This window comes from Rhamphochromis longiceps, linkage group LG19 (genome assembly GCF_057381845.1).
Source record: "Rhamphochromis longiceps isolate RC_006_pf linkage group LG19, R_longiceps_female_GT1.1, whole genome shotgun sequence".
Classification (NCBI taxonomy): domain Eukaryota; kingdom Metazoa; phylum Chordata; class Actinopteri; order Cichliformes; family Cichlidae; genus Rhamphochromis; species Rhamphochromis longiceps.
In genome coordinates this window covers 24595659-24617124 of record NC_140575.1, presented here as the reverse complement: position 1 = coordinate 24617124, position 21466 = coordinate 24595659, and the positions used below count along the sequence as shown (strand labels likewise).

Here is a 21466-nt window from a genome sequence, read left to right as displayed (position 1 = left end):
GGAAAGTTTAAAGGGTAATTTAGAAACACAAGTCAACAAGTCAAATTTAAATAGAAAATCTACTCCGACACATAATAAATATATTGGATATAATATAGTCACTCCGTTATATCGGAACCTCTTTTCGATTAGATTTTGCTAGCTCTTTTAGATTTAGCTAGATTTTATTGCCCCCTTTTGTAAGAAGTTGTTTTTTCAAATACAGTTCTACATTCCATTGATTAAGGGATCTAATCAAAATTATAAGAATACGCTCAAAATATACATGATTTCTTTAAACTTTATTTATGCATATTTGACTTAGGCGCTTTTAACTTGAAACTCAAACCGGAAGAGGAAAGCGTCCTCCTTAGGCGCAGACCGTTTCTGTTCAGGTCAAAGCAGTACGCGTTTTCGGTAGAGGCAGCAGTAAGATTAGTCTTCAGAGCAATTTTAGCGTTAAATATCTTTTAACGCATTTGCTAAACGTGTTATTTTATAATGAGCGACAACGAGAAAGAGTTCAGGGAGCAGGTGAGTTCACGATTCATGACAATCAGCGTTAGGACGAAATAAGCTGTTAGCTACATTTGCAGATCTGTTTAACGGCTATATTTTCTTTTTAAACAGGCCTCGAAATTAGTAAAAGTCGAGTTTATACAAGGATATTAAGCACGTTGTGTGAATTATAGACTTAGATTCTTAAAGTTTATTGGGGCGTTTATGTGAAAATAAGAGGGCTAGCGCTTGCTTGCTAAGCTAAAGCGTGCGGCCTGCTAAGCGCAGCGGTCGGTAGAGGAGGCCGCCACCTGGCCGCGGGTGCTTTCACTTTCTCATTTACTTGTTATCTAACGTTGCTTATTGAAAATATAACTAGCCAGCAGCAAACATATGTGTACAGTTAATAGTTAGCTACCTCAACGTTCAGCTGTTTGTGAGTAAGTTGTAGTTTAGTCCCAATGAAGGCCAGTTAAACGTAAAAAGTGCACCTTTTCATTCCTAATAATAATGTTTCCTAGTTTTTCTTGATGTTTTTTTCCCTTTTCTTTTCATTTTTTTAAATTTCTGGTTTTAACAGACACCAACATGCCTTATCACCCTTGTTTGTTCTTTGTTAAGGTTGAGGTTGGAAGAAAGAAAAAGGCGGAAGACGTTTCAGATGTGAAGTTATTGTTGTTTGAAGCTGATGGTGTTGATGCATGCTAATGTATGGGAGAGATGCTGAAAAAAGAAGCGATCAAGAGCTGTCCCCGCGTCTAGTGTTGTAATGGCAGATGGTAAAAGGGGGAAGAGGAGGAAAAAAAGAAGTCATATATTCAAACGGAAGAAAGAAGAAATGAAGGGTTGTTATGAAGTAATGAAGTTAAAGAAGTTATGAAGTTAAGATGAGAAGTTTTCCAGGGTATGAGTAATTTCCTAACAGCCTGCTATGTTATTACTCTATTTCATCCTATTATTTTTCTCTATAGCATGCATGATTTTCCCTCTCTGTATCAGCCACATCACTGGTCAATTCCTCCATTCTTTATTTTTAATTAACTTTTTGTGCAGTCAATATTTAAGCTACATTTCTTAATATCTGCTTGAAATATCTTTAGTATTTCACCTAATTCCTCAATATTTAGTCTCAAACCTGTTAAATGCGAAAATGTGGTTAACTTCTTCTGAAAAGGGCATTGAAGGTGGTGAGCGGTGTCACCTCCAGGCCCTGTAGTGTTGTTGTTTTGGTACATTTGGCTTTAGAGTGTTTCTGACATCTGCAGTCTGGTTTGTTCAGGACTCTCGGGCCGGCTCGCGGAGCGCATCCCCTGGAGGCTCACCTAAATCCACTAGCCGCTCACCAGCGCGCTCCAGAGGTGGTTCCCATCATTCCAGATCCAAATCTCAGTCCCGATCTAGATCTCGGTCAAGATCTAAATCCAGGTAAGTCAGGTTTCTGATTTAAGGTACATAACAAGATAATCGTGTGAGATTTTGGTTTCCTCACCTGTGATTTATTTTTTTTTTGTCTGCAGGTCTCGATCCCATCGAAGTTCACGCAGACACCACTCCCGTTCCCGCTCTCGTTCCCGCCGGCGCCGCTCCAGGAGCCGATCTCGTAGCTCTGAGTACCGCCGGCGCAGGAGCCACAGCCGCTCCCCCATGTCGAATCGACGCCGACACATTGGCAACAGGGTATGGTGCTACTTTGTTAACTTGTACTCAAGGTGTTTATGGAGACGCGAGTCATCAATTTTTAGATTAAACAGTTTAATGTTGACTGTGTGATGTATAGTTTAAGGTGTGTGTGTTTGTGTGACATTGTGAGATATGTTGACATGTCACAATCATGAATTTCTCATCTTAAATTATTTTTTTTTGTCCCCACACATCAACGTTTCTGCTCACAGGCCAACCCAGACCCCAACAACTGTCTGGGTGTGTTTGGTTTGAGCCTCTATACCACTGAGAGGGACCTAAGGGAGGTCTTCTCTAAGTATGGCCCGTTGGCAGACGTCAACATTGTGTATGACCAGCAGTCACGTCGATCCAGAGGCTTTGCCTTTGTCTACTTTGAGAACTGCGAGGACTCCAAGGAGGTCAGTAGAATAACATAGGGATATGTATTTAAAAACTTAAAATAGTTGGCTTATTTGTCCTAATATAGTTAACCTCTTTGCTGTTAAAAAGCTATTTTAGTTCAAACTAAACTTCAAAGAGCACATCCATGGTTTTGTACAAGGTGAACAATAGTAAGTAAAATAGCATAAAAGACAAATGTGAAAGTGAAACTTGTTTAATTATGCAGCTCGTCTTGTCCGTCCAGTCTGCTGTTTAGTGTCTACAGAAGAGTGAAACAATTTGCAATGCAAACAATTTCAGTTAGTCTGCTTCTGACTGTGCGTGTGTGTTTATTTTAGGCCAAGGAGCGAGCTAATGGAATGGAGCTGGATGGACGCAGGATCCGAGTGGATTTCTCTATTACCAAACGAGCCCATACTCCCACTCCAGGAATCTACATGGGACGCCCCACATAGTGAGTGCTTGTCCACTGGGGAGCTTGAGATGTTATATGGTTACTTGAGCAAAATTGACACACTATCATTTGTTTTAAGTGGTGGTGGTGGTGGTGGTGGAGGAGGCGGCGGCGGTGGCGGCGGCGGCGGCGGCTCATCACGTCGTGTCTCAAGGGACTACGACAGGGGCTACGACAGAGGCTATGATAGAGGCTACGATCGTGACTACGATCGTTACGATGACCGCGAGTACCGTTCATACAGGTTGGTGCTTTTTCCAGCACCGTTTGTATCCCAGTGTTGATCACGAAGATTTGATAATGATGCATGATTGATAAAGACTCAAATTAGTCAGTAACTGTAACTAAATTTTTTTTCCTCCCCTCATCCTACAGGCGCAGATCTCCATCTCCTTACTATAGTAGAGGATATCGCTCTCGATCACGATCCTACTCACCACGTATGTTTAAACCATGTTTCTGCCATTAGACTAGTTTATTTAGAAAACCTTCAATTTGACTCAATCTCTAAACTTTATGTATTTTTAAACAGGTCACTACTGAGCAACAAGAGAAGAGGCGACAGAAGTGTTACTGTTTGGATGACAGTGTTTTGTTTTAAATCTGACGATATTATGTATGTGGTTTAAAAACTCTGCATCTGTTTGTGTATCAAAAGTTTAACAAAATTGATCCAAAAGAACCCCCTAAATTTCTCCCTGAGCACAAAAAAGTCATCAGGGAATCATGCTGCACCAAGTCTGTGCGAAGAATCAGTTTTTGGTTTGTTTATTTTTTTCTGAAAAATGGAAAAAAAAAATTTTTTTTGTTTTGTTTTGTTTTTGAAGACTCAGTGTGATCAAATGAATTGAAAGCACAGTCAGTGGTTGTAAAAAGGCTAGGATGTTCTCAGTAGTTTTTGTTTTGTTTTTATGTATCATAGCTGAATTTTTCTGTGCCAGTTTTACACTTTCTCATTTTGCTCTTTGTTGGTAGGTGATTTGTTAAACTGTCGTGAGCCTAGTTTGCCCCTCATTAAGTTTTAAATGCCATGTTTCTTTTTCAGTTTGTTTTTGCTTGATCGAACGTCCACTTTTGTTTGTATATAAGAAATTAAAAAAAAATACTTTGACCATGCTGTGCTCTTTGTATTTAAGATGTGCTTCCATTTTTTTCACACCTAAATTGTGTTATTATCAAAATTGTCAGAGTTACTGGTTAAAGCATTAATTATTGAACATTATTTGATTAAACTAATGTCTTCCACCAGTAAGAAAAGTATTGCTTGCTTACTACAAACAATATAAAAACAAACGTTTGGGTTTTATTTTAATAAATTACAGCAACAGCTACACGCAGTCATAAGCACTGCTGCTCCCTTTAGGGGTCAGCACAGTGGATCATCAGCCTCAATCTCATCCTATTCTAGAATCTTTGTTACAGCAACACTGTAAATCCTCCACAACATTTGTGAATCTTCGCTGTGGTGGTTTTGTTTTCCTCCTGCCTGTCAGCTCCATGTCCTTTGTCCATTATATTCCTCTACAATCCACTCAACCTGATCTACTCATCTAATGTACTCATAATCTTGTCCATGAAAATCTTTCTGCTGTCCTTTTGTCACAAAACACCCCTGTCGCTCATCTTCCCTCCACCTTGCCTGCCCTCTTCTTCACTTCTTGTGCACTTTCTGTTGCTATGGATAGTTGATCCATGTGGGGAACAGGCTAAGCAGAGAAGCTCAGACCTCTCTCTGTCCAGCCACTGGGACACCAAAGCATTCTTAGGATATCTGAGAGACATCTCTCCAGCATTTCTTGCTTCTGCTGTCTTTCATTCCTCTTCTCTCCAGTGCATACTTCAACCTCTCCAGGCTTCTCTTCTACCTGCTCCCTATATTCACTTAATTTGAGGACATTGTATTTTGAAAAAGTAGACCCCTTTCTGTTGTTGTCCAGCGTATTTTAATAAGAAATTACCTCAGATATCCAGTTCTATCGAAGCTAGTTCAGAAGTAAAGTCTTTTCTTATGGGTTCTGGCCATACTGACTTCGTGTTCTTGAACGCATTACGCACACGTCACGGTGAAACAGACCGCGGAGTAATTTTAAATACTCACGAGACGACTCACGTATCGTATAACAAAAGAAAGGCAGAAAAGTGCATTTAAATTAAATAATTTGGGGCAAAATAAAAAATATATGTCCAAGTTGAGTTATGTCGTGGCATTTCCAGCTCTTCGCCCGACCAATCAGAGAGCCCTTACGTCAAAACACTTCCGCTTTGCTCCCCAGCTTGTCTTTCCAGTAGAGCGGCCGGTGTGAACACGCATCAGGAGTGGACAGCACGTAGCCTGCAGGTTTTAAGGTAGCAAAAGAGACGTTTTCTTAGCCAAATAAATGTTGGTGTCTTTGTAAAGTTCGGACGGTACAAACAGGACTATGTATTCTGGTTTAAATTTTCCCATCTGCTAGCTAGGAGTGGTTCCAGTTAGCTACTAGCTGGCGTTAGCATGCTGTGTTTGAATGAGCATATGACCCTACACGTTTTTAGTGGAGCCAGCTGACATGCAGCAGAGCCGAGGAGTTGGTTAAAAAAAACTCTGCTTTTTTTTTAGTATCCCAACACGAGTGTCTTAATCTGACCATCTTGTTTTAAATCTCGTAGATGCCTCCAAAGAAGACAGAAGCTCCGAAGCAACCTCCATTGATTGGACGATTTGGAACATCCCTAAAAATAGGAATAGTGGGATTACCTAATGTTGGGTATGTAAATTTTATAGCATTTTTTCCTAGCTGAATGAGTGGGAAAAAGTGTTAGGCGTCACCATTCTCTCTTAATGCTGTTGCAGGAAATCCACATTTTTCAATGTGCTGACTAAAAGCCAAGCTGCTGCGGAAAACTTCCCCTTCTGCACAATTGACCCAAATGAGAGCAGGGTACCCGTTCCTGATGAGCGATTTGATTTCCTCTGCCAGTACCACAAACCTGCCAGGTGTGTATTGCAACAGCTGGTTAGAAGATGTAAGGACATCTGCATCATCTGATGATCTTCCTTGTCACTTCAGTAAGGTTCCCGCTTTCCTGAATGTTGTGGACATTGCTGGTCTGGTGAAGGGAGCTCATTCTGGACAGGGACTCGGAAATGCCTTCCTCTCTAACATCAGTGCTTGTGATGGGATCTTCCATATGACTCGTGAGTTACAGTTGCTGCGGTGTAGTAACAGCTGAGAGAGAGCACAGGTGTCAGGGCATGCTGGAAATAAAGGTCTTATGGGGTAATAGGTCCATCTTAAGAACTTTTCTCAGTGTACTTTTGGCTTTGACTAGGACTGGGAATTGAAGCCTAGTTCCAAACTGTTTCCATCTACAGTTTAAAGGTGTGTTCTGATTCTGAACCCTTAACTGGATAAGCAGTTGAGAATAAAGATGGATGAATGGTTATGATGGGAACATTTAAGTTAAAATTAAAAAAAGAAGAAGGAATCTTTATCAGGGTTATATTATATATTAGAAGTGAAATCTGTGTATTAAATCTGAGCAGTTTGCATTTGTTTGTTTGTTTTTTTGTTTTTTAATATCCAAGACCAGAGGTGTTATCCAGCATTGTCTGATTTTGCATTTGTGTCCATATCTCAATGATTCTGTTTCATAAATTGGTATAATGAAATTTGTGGTCATTCGAAGGTAATGTTAGGCAGATCTTGAGAGACTAAAGAACAATTAATTTTGTTTGTTTCCCTCTCACCAATTAGTCAATAAATAATGAAGGCAAATGAAATAAAAAGGCAAAATAATTGGCTCTTGACTTATTTGTTAGTTTCACTTTTCAAAAAAGTGAAAGGGGACATCAGTTTGCTTAGAAATAAATTAGCAGAATTGAAAATTTAAAATATGTTTTAAATTGATTAACAATCTATTAAGTCTTGCTGTTGCTGTACTTCTCCAGTGAAAGTATTTGCATTTTTTTTTCTTCAAGCTATGTCGTTGCACCGACAGTCTGCTGACGCTTGTTTGTGTTAAGGTGCGTTTGATGATGAGGATATCATCCACGTGGAGGGCAACGTTGACCCGGTGAGGGACATCGAGATAATCCACGAGGAGTTGCGGCTAAAAGACGAAGAAATGATCGGTCCAATTATCGACAAACTGGAGAAGACTGCTGTCAGAGGAAGTGACAAAAAACTAAAACCTGAATATGTAAGTAAAGGTTTTTTTGTAGAAGCATTTACTTTTTGTCTTTTGTTGATTCTGAATTAAATCGGTCTGTATATGCTGCTTCACATGCTTCTTTTTGCTTCAGGATATCATGCTGAAAATAAAAAACTGGGTGGTAGAAGAGAAGAAGCACATCAGATTTTACCATGACTGGAATGACAAAGAGGTACTGATGTGTTCCAGTGTAAACAGTTTTTCTCCCTGAGACCCTATTTGAAATGGCTTTTTCATAAAGAACTTCATCTCTAACTCTTCACAGATTGAAGTTCTGAACAAGTACCTGTTTCTGACTTCCAAGCCCATGATCTACCTGGTTAATCTTTCAGAGAAAGATTACATCAGGAAAAAGAACAAGTGGTATGTTTGCTTTCACCCTGCGTGTCTACATGTCGCATATATTAATCTTACCGTCCTCTCATTTCTTTGCCATTTGAAATGACTCATCCTGCGGCCTGTTGTTCATCAGGTTGGCAAAAATCAAGGAGTGGGTAGATGCTCATGATCCTGGCGCTATGGTCATTCCTTTAAGTGGAGCTTTGGAGTTTAAATTGCAGGACATGGAGGAGGAGGAGAGGAATAAATACTGCGAGGAACAGAAGACACAGAGGTATTTGGTCATTAGTCTTTAAGTTGTTAATATCATGCTAAACTTGAAGGGTACTTTCTTTATGGGTGTACTGTGAAGCAAGCAGTCTCTGGTATTGTAGGTGCAATTCCAGCAGGGCAGAAGAAATGTGTAGATGCCTTTAAATGCATTGCTCCCTGAATACATGCACATGTCAGTGAGAATGCAATGCACAATTTGTGCTGCTGTAACTTTCACAGCAGGGTTTATTCATGGGTAGTAGTAAGGAACGGCTCAACACGTTGCATGCATAAAACAGTTTTATTTAGGCAAACTCTGTATTGCAATCAGAGGAATAATTGGGGAAGACATGGCACTTTGAGGTGACTTTAAACTGAACAACACTAAAAACTTTGATTTTAAGTTCATGGCTCACTAACCCTTTAATCACTCTTTGTTAGTTGCACCTTTCTGCTGTAATGATATTAAATGGCTGCAGGCAACTTAATACTGAGTACTGAGTAATTAATTAAAGTTTGCACTGGTCCTTATTTACTAATGTGCTTTGAAACGTCCGTACCCTGTGCAAAAATTGAATTTGCAAACCATTTTTTGTTTTGTTTTGTTTGTGTGTTTCTAGTGTTTTGACCAAAATAATAAAGACCGGCTATGCAGCGCTGCAGCTGGAATACTTCTTCACAGCAGGACCAGATGAGGTGCGAGCGTGGACCATCAGGGTGAGTGTTTTGACGTGTGTGTGTGTGTGTGTGTGTGTGTGTGTGTAACCTTTTTAAAAATACATAATTAACTCTTGTGATTGAAGATAAACCACTCTGATAGTTTTGAATTTCAGAGATCTTCACTGAGTTTAAAAAATAAAAAAATAATTTATTCAAAGAATATTTTGGAAAGCTTAATTTTCCAATGTTTTTTTATTTATTTATTTTTCCTAATTTGTGATTAGAATGTTGGCTTGTATTAAAATTCCAACATTTTGCGTCATTTTTGTTATTTTTTTTTCTGAGAACCAGCTTCACTTTTGTTTTCCGTTATTATATTTAAGTAGTCAGTGAAGATCTGACTTGTAAAACTGAGTGATGGAAACATCTGACATAGATTTTTAAATATATGTGATATTATATTACTTTGGCTTTTGCCATTTGGTGTCTTCAACAGTTCTATAATTGAATACTGATAGAAATTTTATTGTTTCTTTGTTCAAAACAGAGCCCTGAAGTAAATTTTTGACAGTTGTCATCATTTTGTGATGATATCAGGAGCGCAGATTGTTACTTTTGCAGAATTTCTTAAATGTGATGCATTTAATAAATACATATTTTATTTATAACATGTCCTGTTGTGCTTTGGTCCCACAGAAAGGTACAAAAGCTCCTCAGGCTGCTGGAAAGATCCATACTGACTTTGAGAAAGGCTTCATCATGGCCGAGGTGATGAAGTTCACAGACTTCAAAGAAGAGGGCAGTGAAACTGCAGCCAAGGTGTGAGCTTTTGTTTTGTTTTGGGTGTTTTTGTTTGTTTGTTTTTCCCCAGCCCAATTATTCCTGAGTTGCTGCATGTGCTGAATTTCCATCAATAACTGTTATTATTCTGGAATATATCAACTCTAATTTTTTTCCCTTGTTTCTTTCTCTCTCAGGCTGCTGGGAAGTACAGGCAACAGGGCAGGAACTACATTGTGGAGGACGGGGACATTATCTTTTTCAAATTCAACACACCCAATGCACCCAAAAAGAAATAAGACCACAGAGTCACTGGGTTGGGGGAATCAAAACTCAGAATACAGTTTAGTCCCACAGAGCACACTGTCTGCTGGTTTTCATACTTCTTTTTTGATTCTGATGGCTTCAGCTGTTCGAATCAGTTTTTGGTAACAATGCTTTAGTTGTTCATGTGTTTTTAACACATAAAAGACTGTTTTTTGATAATTTAATTTAAAGAAAAGCTCAGACTTCTTTTGAGACAGGTTTCTGTTTTGGATTTTTTTTAAGACTTAAGTGTTTTATTGCTCCGAGCAGCTCATCTTTTCTCTCTTCATGAATTGCAGTCATGGCTACAGCTGATTAATCTGTAAGCTTTCACATTCTAATGAGCCTGTTGTTTGGTGCATTAGTAAGGGCAGGCATGGCTGTTCTATCATAAAAATACTCATAATTGCATAAAGCAACAACGTGCTGCAGGTGAATTAGTTTTAGATGTCATCCCTTAAAATTTAAAAAGAGCAGCACAGTTCTATTAAATTTAAAAGGTGCTAAAATATATTGTGTCCAAAAATCAATCATCATTTCTTCTTGGGAGAACGAAAGCCATCGGTCGGTGTTTCATTGAGGGTGGGGCTGAACTGTATTGTGCTGATAACATGAGGGATATTATTTTAGAAAGAGGAACGGAGACCTCGGTGGCAGTGCCTCATCAGATTCCTGAAGAGAAAGCTGCTTTTATTGATTTACACTCCTGACGTAAAGGAGTCCGCCCCGCATAACGAGAGAATGCACCATTGTGGATCATTTGGACTGTACAGCTTTAAATTGCATCATGTTTCACCTCTCTCACTGCCCACAAACTATGCTCATTTTCATAAACATACTGCCACACCGTGGACTAAAATAGAAATCTTTCTGACCTATGGAAACCAGTGTACAATAAGTATCACCCTCATCAATATGCATGTGTCAATAAAAGGAGATAAACCTGTTACGGTTTTGTATGTTTATTTTCTTTCATTCCAGGCAAAACAGATCGTCGTCCCAAGCTACTCTCATCTCTTTATATTTTGATAGGAAAAAGTTGCAGCATCTATTGAAATTATTTGTGAAACATGTACAGTTGTTTGTGGCAGTGCAGTATATATAAGGAAAAAAAGCTCTTTGGATGTTTGGGTCCATTTCAGATCAAAATCAGGTCCAGGCCTTGAGGAGGTCGATCGATGACTGTTGGTGTTCCACTGTGTTTTTCTATCCAGATTTGCTTTTACTACATTGGCAGTGTGTTTGGGATTATTCTCATGCTAAAAAAATGAAGGCACTTCAGGCACTTTTTAGTTGGTATTGCATGGATGATCAAAATCTTCCTGGGATTTTCTGCATTTATAATTCCAGCAATTTTCACAAGATCTCCAACACCATTGGCTGAAACGGAGATCCAAACTGTGACTCCATCTGTTTTACACATGGCTGTAGACACTGCTGTACCTCTCTCCTTACCTTTGTACATATTGAAAAACAAAAACATATTACCAAAAATGTCAAATACGAATTCATCGCTCCATAAGGCCTGTTGCCACTGATTTTATTTTCAGTCTTTGTGTAATTTGGTATACCTCAACCTTTTCTCACCATTTCTCCTCCTACACAGTGGTTTCTTCATAGTCAACCTTCCACTGAGACCATTTCTGATGAAGCTTCATTGAACAATGGTGGCTTATCTCTCTATTTATTGACACTTCTTTTTTTGTCCTGCTAGTAACAAAGTGTCTAAGGACGCTACCAGAGCAGTTGTATACTTTTACACGGACACGAAAGACTGCTTTGCTGTACTTTTCACACGTTCTGGAGGTCGGTCTTATTACTTCACTGGGCTTCATGCACTAAGTGATACAGTCATGTGGCAGCTTAATTCAAAGTTGGTGGTTATAAAAATGTTTTTAACCTATTTTCATATATGGATAAGCTTTCATCGTGGACCCACACATGAAATTTAGCCAGAACAAATAATCTGCTCACCTTCAGGGCCATTCATAACCTCGCTCCTTCTTACCTTTCTGACCTGTTAACCACCACTTGTTCTGCCCGTTCACTTCGTTCTTCTTCTATCCAGCTTACTGTACCTTCCTTCCGCCTCACCACCATGGGAAGCAGAGCTTTCAGCTGCTCTGCTCCCAGGTTGTGGAACTCTGCCCCCAGAAATAAGAAATATTGGTTCTCTCCCCCAGTTTAAATCCCAACTCAAAACTCATCTGTTCAAATCTGCATATTCACTGTGAATCCACTGTTTGTTCATTTTATCTTGTGCTTTTATTTTATTGTTCTTATTCTGCCATTGTTTTACTAAGTGTTTTATCCTATTGTAAAGTGTCCTTGGGTGACTTGAAAGGCGCTCATAAATAAAATGTATTATTATTATAGAACGAATTTAATTTTTAAACGTTTATTTTAACATATTTTATGGGTTTATAAACTCAAAAGACAAACAGATCTGCAGTGGTTGAAACATTTGGACGTTTTAATCCCGAATTAAGTGAATTAAAGAGCTCCCGATGTTTGATAGCACTGCTTTCTTTAATTATGTGGCATTTGGGATGTGGAATTAACTATTACAACGAGCTAGCTCTCGGTGTGAAGCTGTGATAACACGTGAAGCTGCCTGGTTGTAATTATGGAGGTTAAATGACGTTTGCAGTGAACATAAGTAGTTTGAACTTTTTTTAAAAAAATCCCCTCGTATCGCAAACGTCTACGGCTTTAAAGCGAAAGCAAATCAAAAGAGATAAAGCAATACAAAATAAATAAATAACTATTTTTTTTTTGTACTGGAGCGTCTCCGTATTCAAACTAAGCCCTGTTTAAATTTCAACAACTGCATTCCTTCTCTTGTCTCCTTCAACAAACAGGAAACACTCGTCCTACAAAAAAATGACTGGCGCCCGATTTTAACCAATGACGTTCCACCACAACCTCCGCTCAGCCAATCGACGTAGAGAAGAAGGGCGGAACGTCCTGTAATGTGATGCAAATTCGACGGTCAAGCTTGTTAGTCCCACCTTTTTGTGTTTCCCGCACCGTCAATCAAAATAGAAAAAAAATCGACCCGAATTCGCCGATCAACACTGGCCCGCCTTTGATAAAATAATCATGTTCGGAGTTTAGTTGATCCGATAATCCCCTGGGTTACTACCACTCACGCTATGACTGGTACGTAAACGTTCAGCACATCGAAGCGTGCAGCTAATCGGTGAGTTTGTGAGAGCTGGAGCCGAGCGAGCTACGTCTTTTTATCTTTAGCTCTGCTGCTAACGAGCTCGATATGGTTAGCTGACTGAGCTAGCTGGCTAGCCACGGAGTTGACAAAGTAAACAGTCGAGCTCGGCCCCCCAAATTTCTTCAGAACCTCCGCTGCAAAGTAGAATTTCGCAGTCGGCTCCTTTTGGGACCGGAGAGTGGGGATGCTTTGCGGGCTTTTCTGGCAGGCAGGAGTTGAAGATTACAGAGTTTTGCTGAGTTTCCCCCTCTCTCCCTGCTAGCGCCAGAGCAGCCTCTGAAACAAGGAGAAATGGCGTCCGCGGACGTGGACAGCAGTCAAAGCGAGTTTCTGCAACCCGGCGGCGCCGCGGAAACACAGGTATCCGACATTTTCTAGCTCGTCTTTCTCGCTCGCTTTCGATTTCTCGGTTGTGTTTTGTTTTGGGAGCATGAAGTTCACAGGTTTTAACATTTTGATGGCATGGGGAGAAAGCCGTACACTTCCTGTGTTCCCCTCAATAACGGCCACCCACTTTACCCCTGTAAAACCCGCCCATAGTGGGTAGGACACTGAAGTCAGTCACTTGGGTCGGCTCGCTGGAAGATAGCCGGTGTACCTTGGGCTCGAAGGATGCAGGGGTGGGATAATGTAGCACGGATAGCGTCCATAATCAAAACAGTAGCTTGGAGTTGTGTTGTAATGGCCACCCATCCCCCACACCCTGCTCTCGGCTGTATCTGAGCCTGCTATCTTCACTCTGTATATGTGTATGTGTGCTGGTAGTGCTCACATCTTTCTTGTGACTTTAAATGCTGCATGATCTACTCCTGCCCGTGCTCCACTTGTTCCTTTCGTGCATCTGCACAGTTTCTGAATCCAAACCTGATTGGTAGACAATAGCCAGACTGTGATCTAATCTGAAGCTGAGAGGAGTCACTGTCTCCCTGTTTGAAGTGTGATCTGTCCCTGTTAATGTGACTTTTGATTGTGCTCCCAGACGACAGATATGTCAGCCATTCAGCTGACGAGCTCAGATCGATGGGAGGTGTTGACTCCCGTATCGGCTGGGAAGGAAGACCAGGGAGTCGTTCACATTCCAAACTCGGGGATTATCACGTCCAACGGGCAGTACGTGCTTCCTATTGGGAGTATTCCCAGCCAGCCCATATATGTTACAGCAACCGGGAGTGAGGCTGCAGCAAATGGAGTGTCGGGCATTCAGTATCAGGTAAAAAAAAAAGATGAACAAAGAAAAACATATAGATCAGAGCACTCCAGCATAGGTGATCAGCATGCTCAAAGCTGCCCCCCCCCCCCCCCCGCTCTGTCTTTCAGGTCATCCCTCAAATCCAAAATGCAGATGGGACAATTGCAGGATTCCCCACGCAGGGTTTGGATGACGGTACGGGGCAGATTCAGCTACTCCAAGATGGCAGCCAGGGCAGCATTGGAATCAGCTGTGCCACGACGGCAACCACAGATCTCTTGACACAGGCGGGGCAGGTTCAGTCAATCCAAGGCGTTTCGCTAGCTGGAGGTTCGGCGTACACGGGCACCATGCCTGTAGGGCTTCCTGGCAACATAACATTCGTCCCTATAAACAGTGTGGATCTGGAGTCGCTGGGGCTGACCGGGGCTCAGACGGTCCCCATCGCAACAGGAGTCACACCTGAAGGCCAGTTGATAATGAGCAGCCAGGCTCTCGACACCCAGAACCAGGACACCGGAGCCAAACAGTCGCTGGTCACTGTGAGTGACCCGAGCGCCAACCAAGAGCTCTATGTGCCAACAACCACTTCCTCTTCCAACTCCGCCCAGCTTCCTGAGACCATCGACGGCACAGGAGTTCTCACCCAGGCGACTGCCGTGTCCGCAGGCGTGTCTGATCTGTCGTCCTCGGAGAACTACAACTCCCACAACCACCTGCAGCAAATCCAGGTCAGCGTGTGTGGCTTTAGCAGCATGTCATGTGAATGTGTGTCATGCCCAATGGTCTCTGGAGACATTTGATTACAATTTAAATTATAAGTGAGCAATTTAATAAAATGAAGCAATCTCAAAAGGAAAAGTTTTTGGTCTGCACTAAAGCCATAAGTGGGGACAATAGGTCCTGGAATATCGTCATTCCTGAAGACTTATTTGTTGCAAGAGTTGACAGATTCCCAGCTTTAGTCATACTGTTGCCAGTTTAATGGGAAGGTTTTGCACAACAACCCCACAACACTTAGAAAACATTTGTTAATGAAAAAGATACTAAAGAAAATCTATAATAATAGTAATAATAATAACCTGTAAAGTAAACACAATTTAATAACTTTGTCGTTACTGGCAACAGAATGTGAAAAATGACACCCAGCCCAAGTAATGAGGGGTTAAGCAGATTCTTCTAATCACCCCAAGGCCAATAATGTCTGTGAGGCACTGCTTTAAGGTGTGCATTTAAAGTTTACAAACTCCTCTTTATGTTTGTTGAAGTTTTTATTGTGACTGATGTGTATCGCAGAACATATTTTGGCCAAGACCACCTGGTGGTTCCTATGGAAACGCACCAAGAACCTGGGCTCGACTGAGGGCTGAAATCATGTTAAAATGATGTGGCTGGCTAAAGTCATTTGATTGCACAATGTCTATATTATTTCAGCACAGCGTGTCATGCTAGCAGTCAACTAAAGGACTTATGAAACTGTTACTCACAGCTGTCTGAATAATCAACATCCAACTGCAACACAAATGCATTCACAAAAATATTGTGGCCTCAACTCATATTTGGAAATTGTTTTTTAAATCACTGCACACTGACACATACTGATCACACTTTTCCTGTTCTTCCTGCTGATGGTTCCTCTCAGTCTGTTGCTGATGTCCACTTTCTTTTCACTCGAAAAATGCAGTTCTTTGGTTTGTCAGGCCATAAAAATGTAGCTTTGTGTACTTTCATCAGTTCTTCTTTAGATCAGAGCGCTGCAGTGCATCTCACATCTGTCTTTTTACAATTTTGGGGGGATAATTTCTAGTAGATGTGATTGACAAGAAGGCATCTGCACATGATACAAAGCAAAAGGGCCTAAAAGTGCACTGCTGATAATAGGTTTGGTTAATTTTTTTCATGCACTTGTGTTATTTGGGCCTTTACATAAAGCGGTAATGTGCAGTTTCTCCGCTGCAGAAAGTACTGCATTCAAAAAAAAAAAAAAAAAAAAAAAAAGGGGAAACATATGAATTCTACTTTTTTGGCCCTTGTTTAAAAGTGTAATTTATTCCTGCAGGTGTCATCCTCCAATGCCACCACTATCTCACAGCCCATCTTGCAGCTGTCTGGGGACAGTCAGGCCCAGGTAGCCCAGGTGGCTCAGGGTCAGGACCTGACTGCAGGAGCAGGTCAGACTCTACAGAGCGTGCAGCTGGTCAACCCTGGGACCTTTCTCATCCAGGCCCAAACTGTCACTGCTACTGGACAGATCCAGTGGCAGACCTTCCAGGTAAGTTCAAGGGGCTGTTTTGCTCTTTCAGGTGAGCTTGCTTTGCCATAAGATTCCCAAAAACATCTGTTTTCTCTCTTAGGTTCAGGGTGTCCAGTCACTCCAAGGACTTCAGCTGCCCCAGGGTCAGGGCCAGGCCCAACAGTTGACTTTAGCCCCAGTCCAGACCCTTCCCCTGGGCCAGACAGGCCAGGTCAGCCTGCCCAACCTCCAAACAGTCACAGTTAACTCTATAACACAAACTGGGGTCCAGTACTCACAGGGAGAGGATGCAAACAGTCCAGCAGGTACGTGGCTGTATGCTTGTGCATATATCACTCCTCATTTCATTCATTTAGTTAATCCCTTACAGTTTCTTAAATCTCCCTCTTTCATTCTGTTTTCCTCTGCTCAGGTATCCAGATAAAGGAAGAGCCAGACTCTGAGGAGTGGCAGCTGAGCGGGGATTCCACGTTGAACCCCAGCGACTTGAACAACCTGCGTGTTCAGATGGGAGACGAGGACATGGAGACGCCGAGCGGGGAGGGCAAAAGGCTCCGCAGAGTCGCCTGCACCTGCCCCAACTGCAAAGAGTCTGGAGGAAGGTGGGCCTCTGAGAACACACACACACGCCATGGATAACAGGAGGTGTAGGTGCTGAGCTCACCTTTGACCAGCAGAACAAAAAAGGAAACACTAGTAAATGCAAAGTTTGGAAAATGGAAGCACTTCCCTCTTATCTTCACTCTCCCTCGTTTCCACAGGGGTTCAGGTATGGGGAAGAAGAAGCAGCACATCTGCCACATCGCCGGCTGCGGCAAGGTTTACGGGAAGACATCCCACCTCCGAGCTCACCTGCGCTGGCACAGCGGCGAGAGACCCTTCGTCTGCAACTGGATGTTCTGTGGGAAGAGATTCACCAGGAGCGACGAGCTGCAGAGACACAGGAGGACGCACACAGGTGAGATCACCTGTCGACACGCTTTTTGTTTTGAAATTGGGAAAAAAAAGAAAAGAATAACAACAAAGTAACAGTTTTATGGTCGGAGCTCATGTGGGGATCGCGTTGCCGTTACAATGTTACAGTTACAAAATGTTTTCATGTCTGCTGCTGCTGCTGTCCAGAGCTTTGGTTTGCGATCACGCAATGTTCAGCAAAGACGTGTGAAACACGAAGGGAAAAAAAAGTGAGAAACCGACACTTCACAGCAGATCATCAGCGATATCAGTTTTATTTTATTTGTAGTTGAAATGAATTGAATCAGCTAATAAACACTTGAAATTACATCATTGTTCATCTGAGCAGTTAAGTAGTAGATAATATCAACTCAGCACGAAGCATTTTTATTAAATCATTTTAACGAGGCTGCCGTTGCTGTGATAAAGCCTGAGATGTAGTCGGGGGCTGTGATGACAAACTTGTGATGTGTGCTTGTCCTTAATTAATACTTTGGGTTAAACGACAACTAGAGTCAGGCTCTGATTTCTTTAGAAATCTGACCCCATTACTGCGATCACATTTCTATCACAATGATGCAATATGTGACCGTCTGTCATTAATAAATCATTAGATCCATCAACAGTCTTCCAGCAGTATTAATGTAGAGGTGTAGCTGCTCAGTCTTGCTATCTTGGTAAAGCCTTTGGGTTCCTTTTTGGCTTTTATTTTGAAAACCCTCTAAGTCGGTGAGGGAGGAAACCAAAGTTTAGGATCTGATCCCAGATTTTGCATTGAGTCTTGGGTCATATGGTCACCTGATCAACCAGGTGATGTCGTGAATCTGAGTAGATGGTGATGAAGGCTCTTGCTCACGTGACTCCAAGAATCCAGTGGTCACGATGAGTGAGATCCACACTTCCTTTGAGGAGATGGAAGTTCAGTGTAGAATCAGATTAGAGATCTATGGTTTCAACATCACATATTTTTTAAGATGTATGGAAGCGAGGAAAGGTCACATGACCTCGACAAGGGCTGCAAATCAAGTCGCGTTGCAATAAAGTTGCTCTGTAGCATCTTAGTGAGGAAAGGCAACTCATTAACGGCATCCCTATTGTCCAGTGTGCAGCGTCATCATCATGCTGTAGGGATGTTTTTCTTTCTTTTATTTGCTCAAAATCAAGATTCATGTCAACATGCTTTATATTGTGAGGTAAAGGCCCTGAAATGTTATGACTCTAAATTAATGTGATGCTGAAAACTATTTAACAGTTACACTAAGAAGAGGGTTTTGGAAAGGAAATGCTTAAAATGGGGTCCTGAGTAGGCTCGAGGGAGCCGTCCCCACTGCTAAGTGAAGGATCTGATGCTAGAAACAAGCGACAAAGTCTCCAAATGCTCCAGTTCAGTTAGTTGCAGACAAAAATGTGCGTCGCCACTGATGTGTGCTTGTTGGACCCTGCAGGGGAGAAGAAGTTTGTGTGCTCAGAGTGCTCCAAGAGGTTCATGCGGAGCGACCACCTGGCCAAGCACATAAAGACTCACCAGAATAAAAAAGGCGGGGTGCCCCCCTCCACGTCTCCGCCCACCTCCGACGCCATCATCAACACGGACGGAACAACGCTCATCCTCCAGGCCACCAACGCGCACGACCTTGTAGCCAATCAGGAGATCCCCTTGCAGCTGGTCACAGTGGCGCCCAGCGAGGTCATGGAATGAGGGGGTGGGTGGGGGTTGATGTGGTGAGGTGGCTTTTTGAGAACTGGCCTATCAAAAGGGACCTCTTGGGCTTTTCTCTTCCCCTCTTCCCCCCCCCTTTTTTTTTTCCTTGTTTTGTTTTTTTTACATATGAATATATACCTAAATGTATATGACAAATATATATATTTTAAGTAAGAGTTATCTTGACTTTATGTTTGTTTTTTGCAGTCTTTTTATAGGCGGGCAAAAAGAAATAACATTAAAATGTGTTTGCTATGTACACACGCTCACACACACACACACACACACGCACGAAAACACACATTAACACTCAAAACACGACATGAATACTCAACACGATGAAATGCCTTATTTTGTATTATACTCTTGTATAAAATGCTGGAGGTGCATGTTGGTTTTTTGTTTGTTTTTAAAGAAAAAGCTTTGCAGATGATGTAACTGTAACGGGGGTAAATGTGTTTGTGAAATCGGACCGAGGGAAAAGGAAGCCGTGGAAACTCTCGGGGAGAGTCGTGACAAATCTGAGCGCCCTGTTTGAAGCGGCGCGGCGTCCACACCGCTGCCTTGATTTGTTCTTTTTGTTTTGTTTTTTTAAAAGTAGTTTTTAAATGTTTTTTGGAAATGTGCTGATTCGCTTTTTTCTTGAGAGTGAAAAAAATCCAGCAGTCTGGTACCACCCCCCTCCCTTCACTGTCGTCGTGCTAAAGGTAACCAGCTGCTCACAGGGGCTTCGCGTTTGGCGTTACAGACTTTAGTAAGACGGCAAATCAGGTTATTTTCCAGCCCAGTCAGGGCAGCGGTGCTGATGTCACGCCGCGCGCTGCTCGACGCAGAGCACGGGCGCAGCTGGCTGGTCAGGTTAAGATGACAGTGCCACCATTAACCGGTTTGAAGTTTGCATTTTTGCCTCAAGGACGAGGGGAGGGGAGGGGGAAACAAATGCAAGCAACTTCTTTCAGCATCTGTTTTCATGAGCACGCCGTCCGCTGTGCTTGTCAACATTTAAAGAAACACCACATCCTTTTTTTTTCCTTTTTGGGGGGGGGGGGGTTAATTCTTGTTATGTTTCAGTTCTCCACGTCTCTTTGCTGGTCTGGGTGTCGTCTATGTTGAAGCCACACGATGATGGGAATCATAGGTTTTAAAGCGTTCTGGGTTATTTGTTGGCTGCAGGAGGAGTCTGCACACACCAGTGTTGCCATGTGAAGAAAACGGATGCATCAAATCGGCCTCATTAAAGGCAGTTCTACTTTTTTTCTTCTTTTTTTTTTCCCCCCCCCCTGCTTCTTTTTGTGTCATCACATTCCAGTTGCACGCCACACGCTGTGGGATTCGTTTTGCAATAACCGCTCTGTTGGTAATTCTGGCCAGATGTCACTCAAGTGAAAAAGCAAAACAATCAATGCCATTGTTTGTGTGTTTTTATTTTTTATTTTAATTGATGTAATCCCTTTGTTCGTCCTCATCTTTGTAGCATTCATTTACATGTATATTATCTTATTTTCACATTGTTCATAGAAGCCATTAGTTAACTGAATTTTGTTGTATCAAAACCTTATTTTAAGTGATTTTTTTTTTTTTTTTTTTTTTTAAAAGAATTGGTGTAAAAATTGAATGTTACCTTTTTGTAAAACCTTTTTTCAAATGGATCACAATAAAAGTCTGAAACCTTCCAGTAACACGTTTTGTGTGTTGGGGGCAGAAATGGGACGCCCTGCACCAAGAGAGTTACGCTTTAGAGAGTATGCAGATGCTGATGGTTGGTAGAGGTAAGATGACAGTAAACAATGGGGGAAAGGAAGAGACCAGCAGTGATGTGCAACGAGATCACAGTATGAATCGCTGCTCTGGAAAAAGTAGATCTGTAATATTAAACGGCATTGTGGCAGATCCAGATGTTGCCATCAGATCTGTTTTTAAGAAACTCAGCTGTGCATAGTGTGAGAGGGGTCGTTTCCCAGTCTTATATGCAAAAAAGGTACACTGTTAATATCCATACTGTCTTCATTACACTTCTAGCTGTGACATAATCACAGTGGAAACTTTAGTCTCACAGTAAATGCACCTAAGAGATAAATTTGATAATCCTAGGTGTTTTTCAGAAAGGCTGGTTTCTCATGTGGATTCAGATTGGTGCAAGGAAGTGACATCACTACTTTGTCATCCAGGAACTACCTACACAGTCTAGCCATTGGCCTGCATAATCAGTCTGATGATGCCATCCTGGTAACGCCAGCGCAGCCTGTGGAGGTCTGTGTGACTGAAGGATATGAATCCCCCAGATCACCACTGACCCACTGCCAAACCTGTCATGCTGGATGATGTTGGAAGCAGTGAAACATTTGCCCAGCTTCTCCACACTCTTTCAGGCTCAGAGTGAATCTGCTCTCCACATGGGAGAACGGAGTCCCAGCGTCAGACCGGCCAGTTCTGGTGTTCTGTCAAGCTGCGCAGTGCTGGGGTGAAAAGGTCCCACAAAGGGACGTCAGGCCCTCACACCACCCTCGTGGACTCTGATTCAGACAGCCTGCACATGAATACCTTGCTGGAGGTCATGTTGTAGGGCTCTGGCTACTCTCCCGTTCCTCCTTGCAGCTCCTCCACAGTCTTGAGGC

General features: G+C 42.0%; 3 protein-coding genes across 4 annotated transcripts; all 3 read left to right on the top strand.

Moving 5' to 3' along the window:
* The first annotated feature begins 329 nt into the window (after positions 1-329).
* On the top strand, positions 330-4006 carry LOC146646829 (transformer-2 protein homolog alpha-like). The gene is made up of 8 exons (XM_085391359.1): positions 330-513; positions 1757-1902; positions 1995-2154; positions 2370-2558; positions 2880-2995; positions 3075-3239; positions 3371-3435; positions 3528-4006. The coding sequence occupies exons 1-8, from the start codon at positions 481-483 to the stop codon at positions 3536-3538; spliced, it is 885 nt and encodes a 294-aa protein (XP_085247485.1). The 5' UTR covers positions 330-480; the 3' UTR covers positions 3539-4006.
* A 1203-nt stretch (positions 4007-5209) lies between these two features.
* Positions 5210-10472, top strand: LOC146646828 (obg-like ATPase 1). Its single transcript, XM_085391357.1, has 11 exons — positions 5210-5341; positions 5642-5739; positions 5826-5969; positions 6043-6170; positions 6999-7174; positions 7278-7358; positions 7452-7549; positions 7659-7799; positions 8398-8494; positions 9134-9256; positions 9415-10472. The coding sequence occupies exons 2-11, from the start codon at positions 5642-5644 to the stop codon at positions 9514-9516; spliced, it is 1188 nt and encodes a 395-aa protein (XP_085247483.1). The 5' UTR covers positions 5210-5341; the 3' UTR covers positions 9517-10472.
* A 2075-nt stretch (positions 10473-12547) lies between these two features.
* LOC146646827 (transcription factor Sp3-like) lies at positions 12548-20439 on the top strand. 2 transcript variants are annotated; one of them, XM_085391355.1, is made up of 9 exons: positions 12548-12685; positions 13015-13112; positions 13732-13962; positions 14070-14672; positions 16001-16213; positions 16296-16500; positions 16608-16797; positions 16957-17153; positions 18595-20439. In XM_085391355.1, exons 1-9 carry the CDS (start codon positions 12679-12681, stop codon positions 18846-18848), a joined length of 1998 nt encoding a protein of 665 aa, XP_085247481.1. In that variant the 5' UTR covers positions 12548-12678; the 3' UTR covers positions 18849-20439. The 2 variants fall into 2 exon arrangements, with proteins under 2 accessions (XP_085247481.1, XP_085247482.1); XM_085391356.1 differs by having other exon boundaries at positions 12560-12725.
* The last annotated feature ends 1027 nt before the right edge of the window (positions 20440-21466 follow it).

What these genes read in the sequence shown, in the direction of transcription:
- LOC146646829 (XM_085391359.1), top strand. Translation starts at nt 481, where the DNA reads ATGAGCGACAACGAGAAAGAGTTCAGGGAGCAG. An exon ending in AGAAAGAGTTCAGGGAGCAG is followed by an intron (nt 514 to 1,756) that starts GTGAGTTCACGA and finishes TGGTTTGTTCAG; the next exon opens with GACTCTCGGGCCGGCTCGCG. An exon ending in ACTGCGAGGACTCCAAGGAG is followed by an intron (nt 2,559 to 2,879) that starts GTCAGTAGAATA and finishes TGTTTATTTTAG; the next exon opens with GCCAAGGAGCGAGCTAATGG.
- LOC146646828 (XM_085391357.1), top strand. Translation starts at nt 5,642, where the DNA reads ATGCCTCCAAAGAAGACAGAAGCTCCGAAGCAACCTCCATTGATTGGA. An exon ending in GTGGGATTACCTAATGTTGG is followed by an intron (nt 5,740 to 5,825) that starts GTATGTAAATTT and finishes ATGCTGTTGCAG; the next exon opens with GAAATCCACATTTTTCAATG. An exon ending in TGGGATCTTCCATATGACTC is followed by an intron (nt 6,171 to 6,998) that starts GTGAGTTACAGT and finishes GTTTGTGTTAAG; the next exon opens with GTGCGTTTGATGATGAGGAT.
- LOC146646827 (XM_085391355.1), top strand. An exon ending in TGCAAAGAGTCTGGAGGAAG is followed by an intron (nt 16,798 to 16,956) that starts GTGGGCCTCTGA and finishes TCGTTTCCACAG; the next exon opens with GGGTTCAGGTATGGGGAAGA. An exon ending in ACACAGGAGGACGCACACAG is followed by an intron (nt 17,154 to 18,594) that starts GTGAGATCACCT and finishes TGGACCCTGCAG; the next exon opens with GGGAGAAGAAGTTTGTGTGC.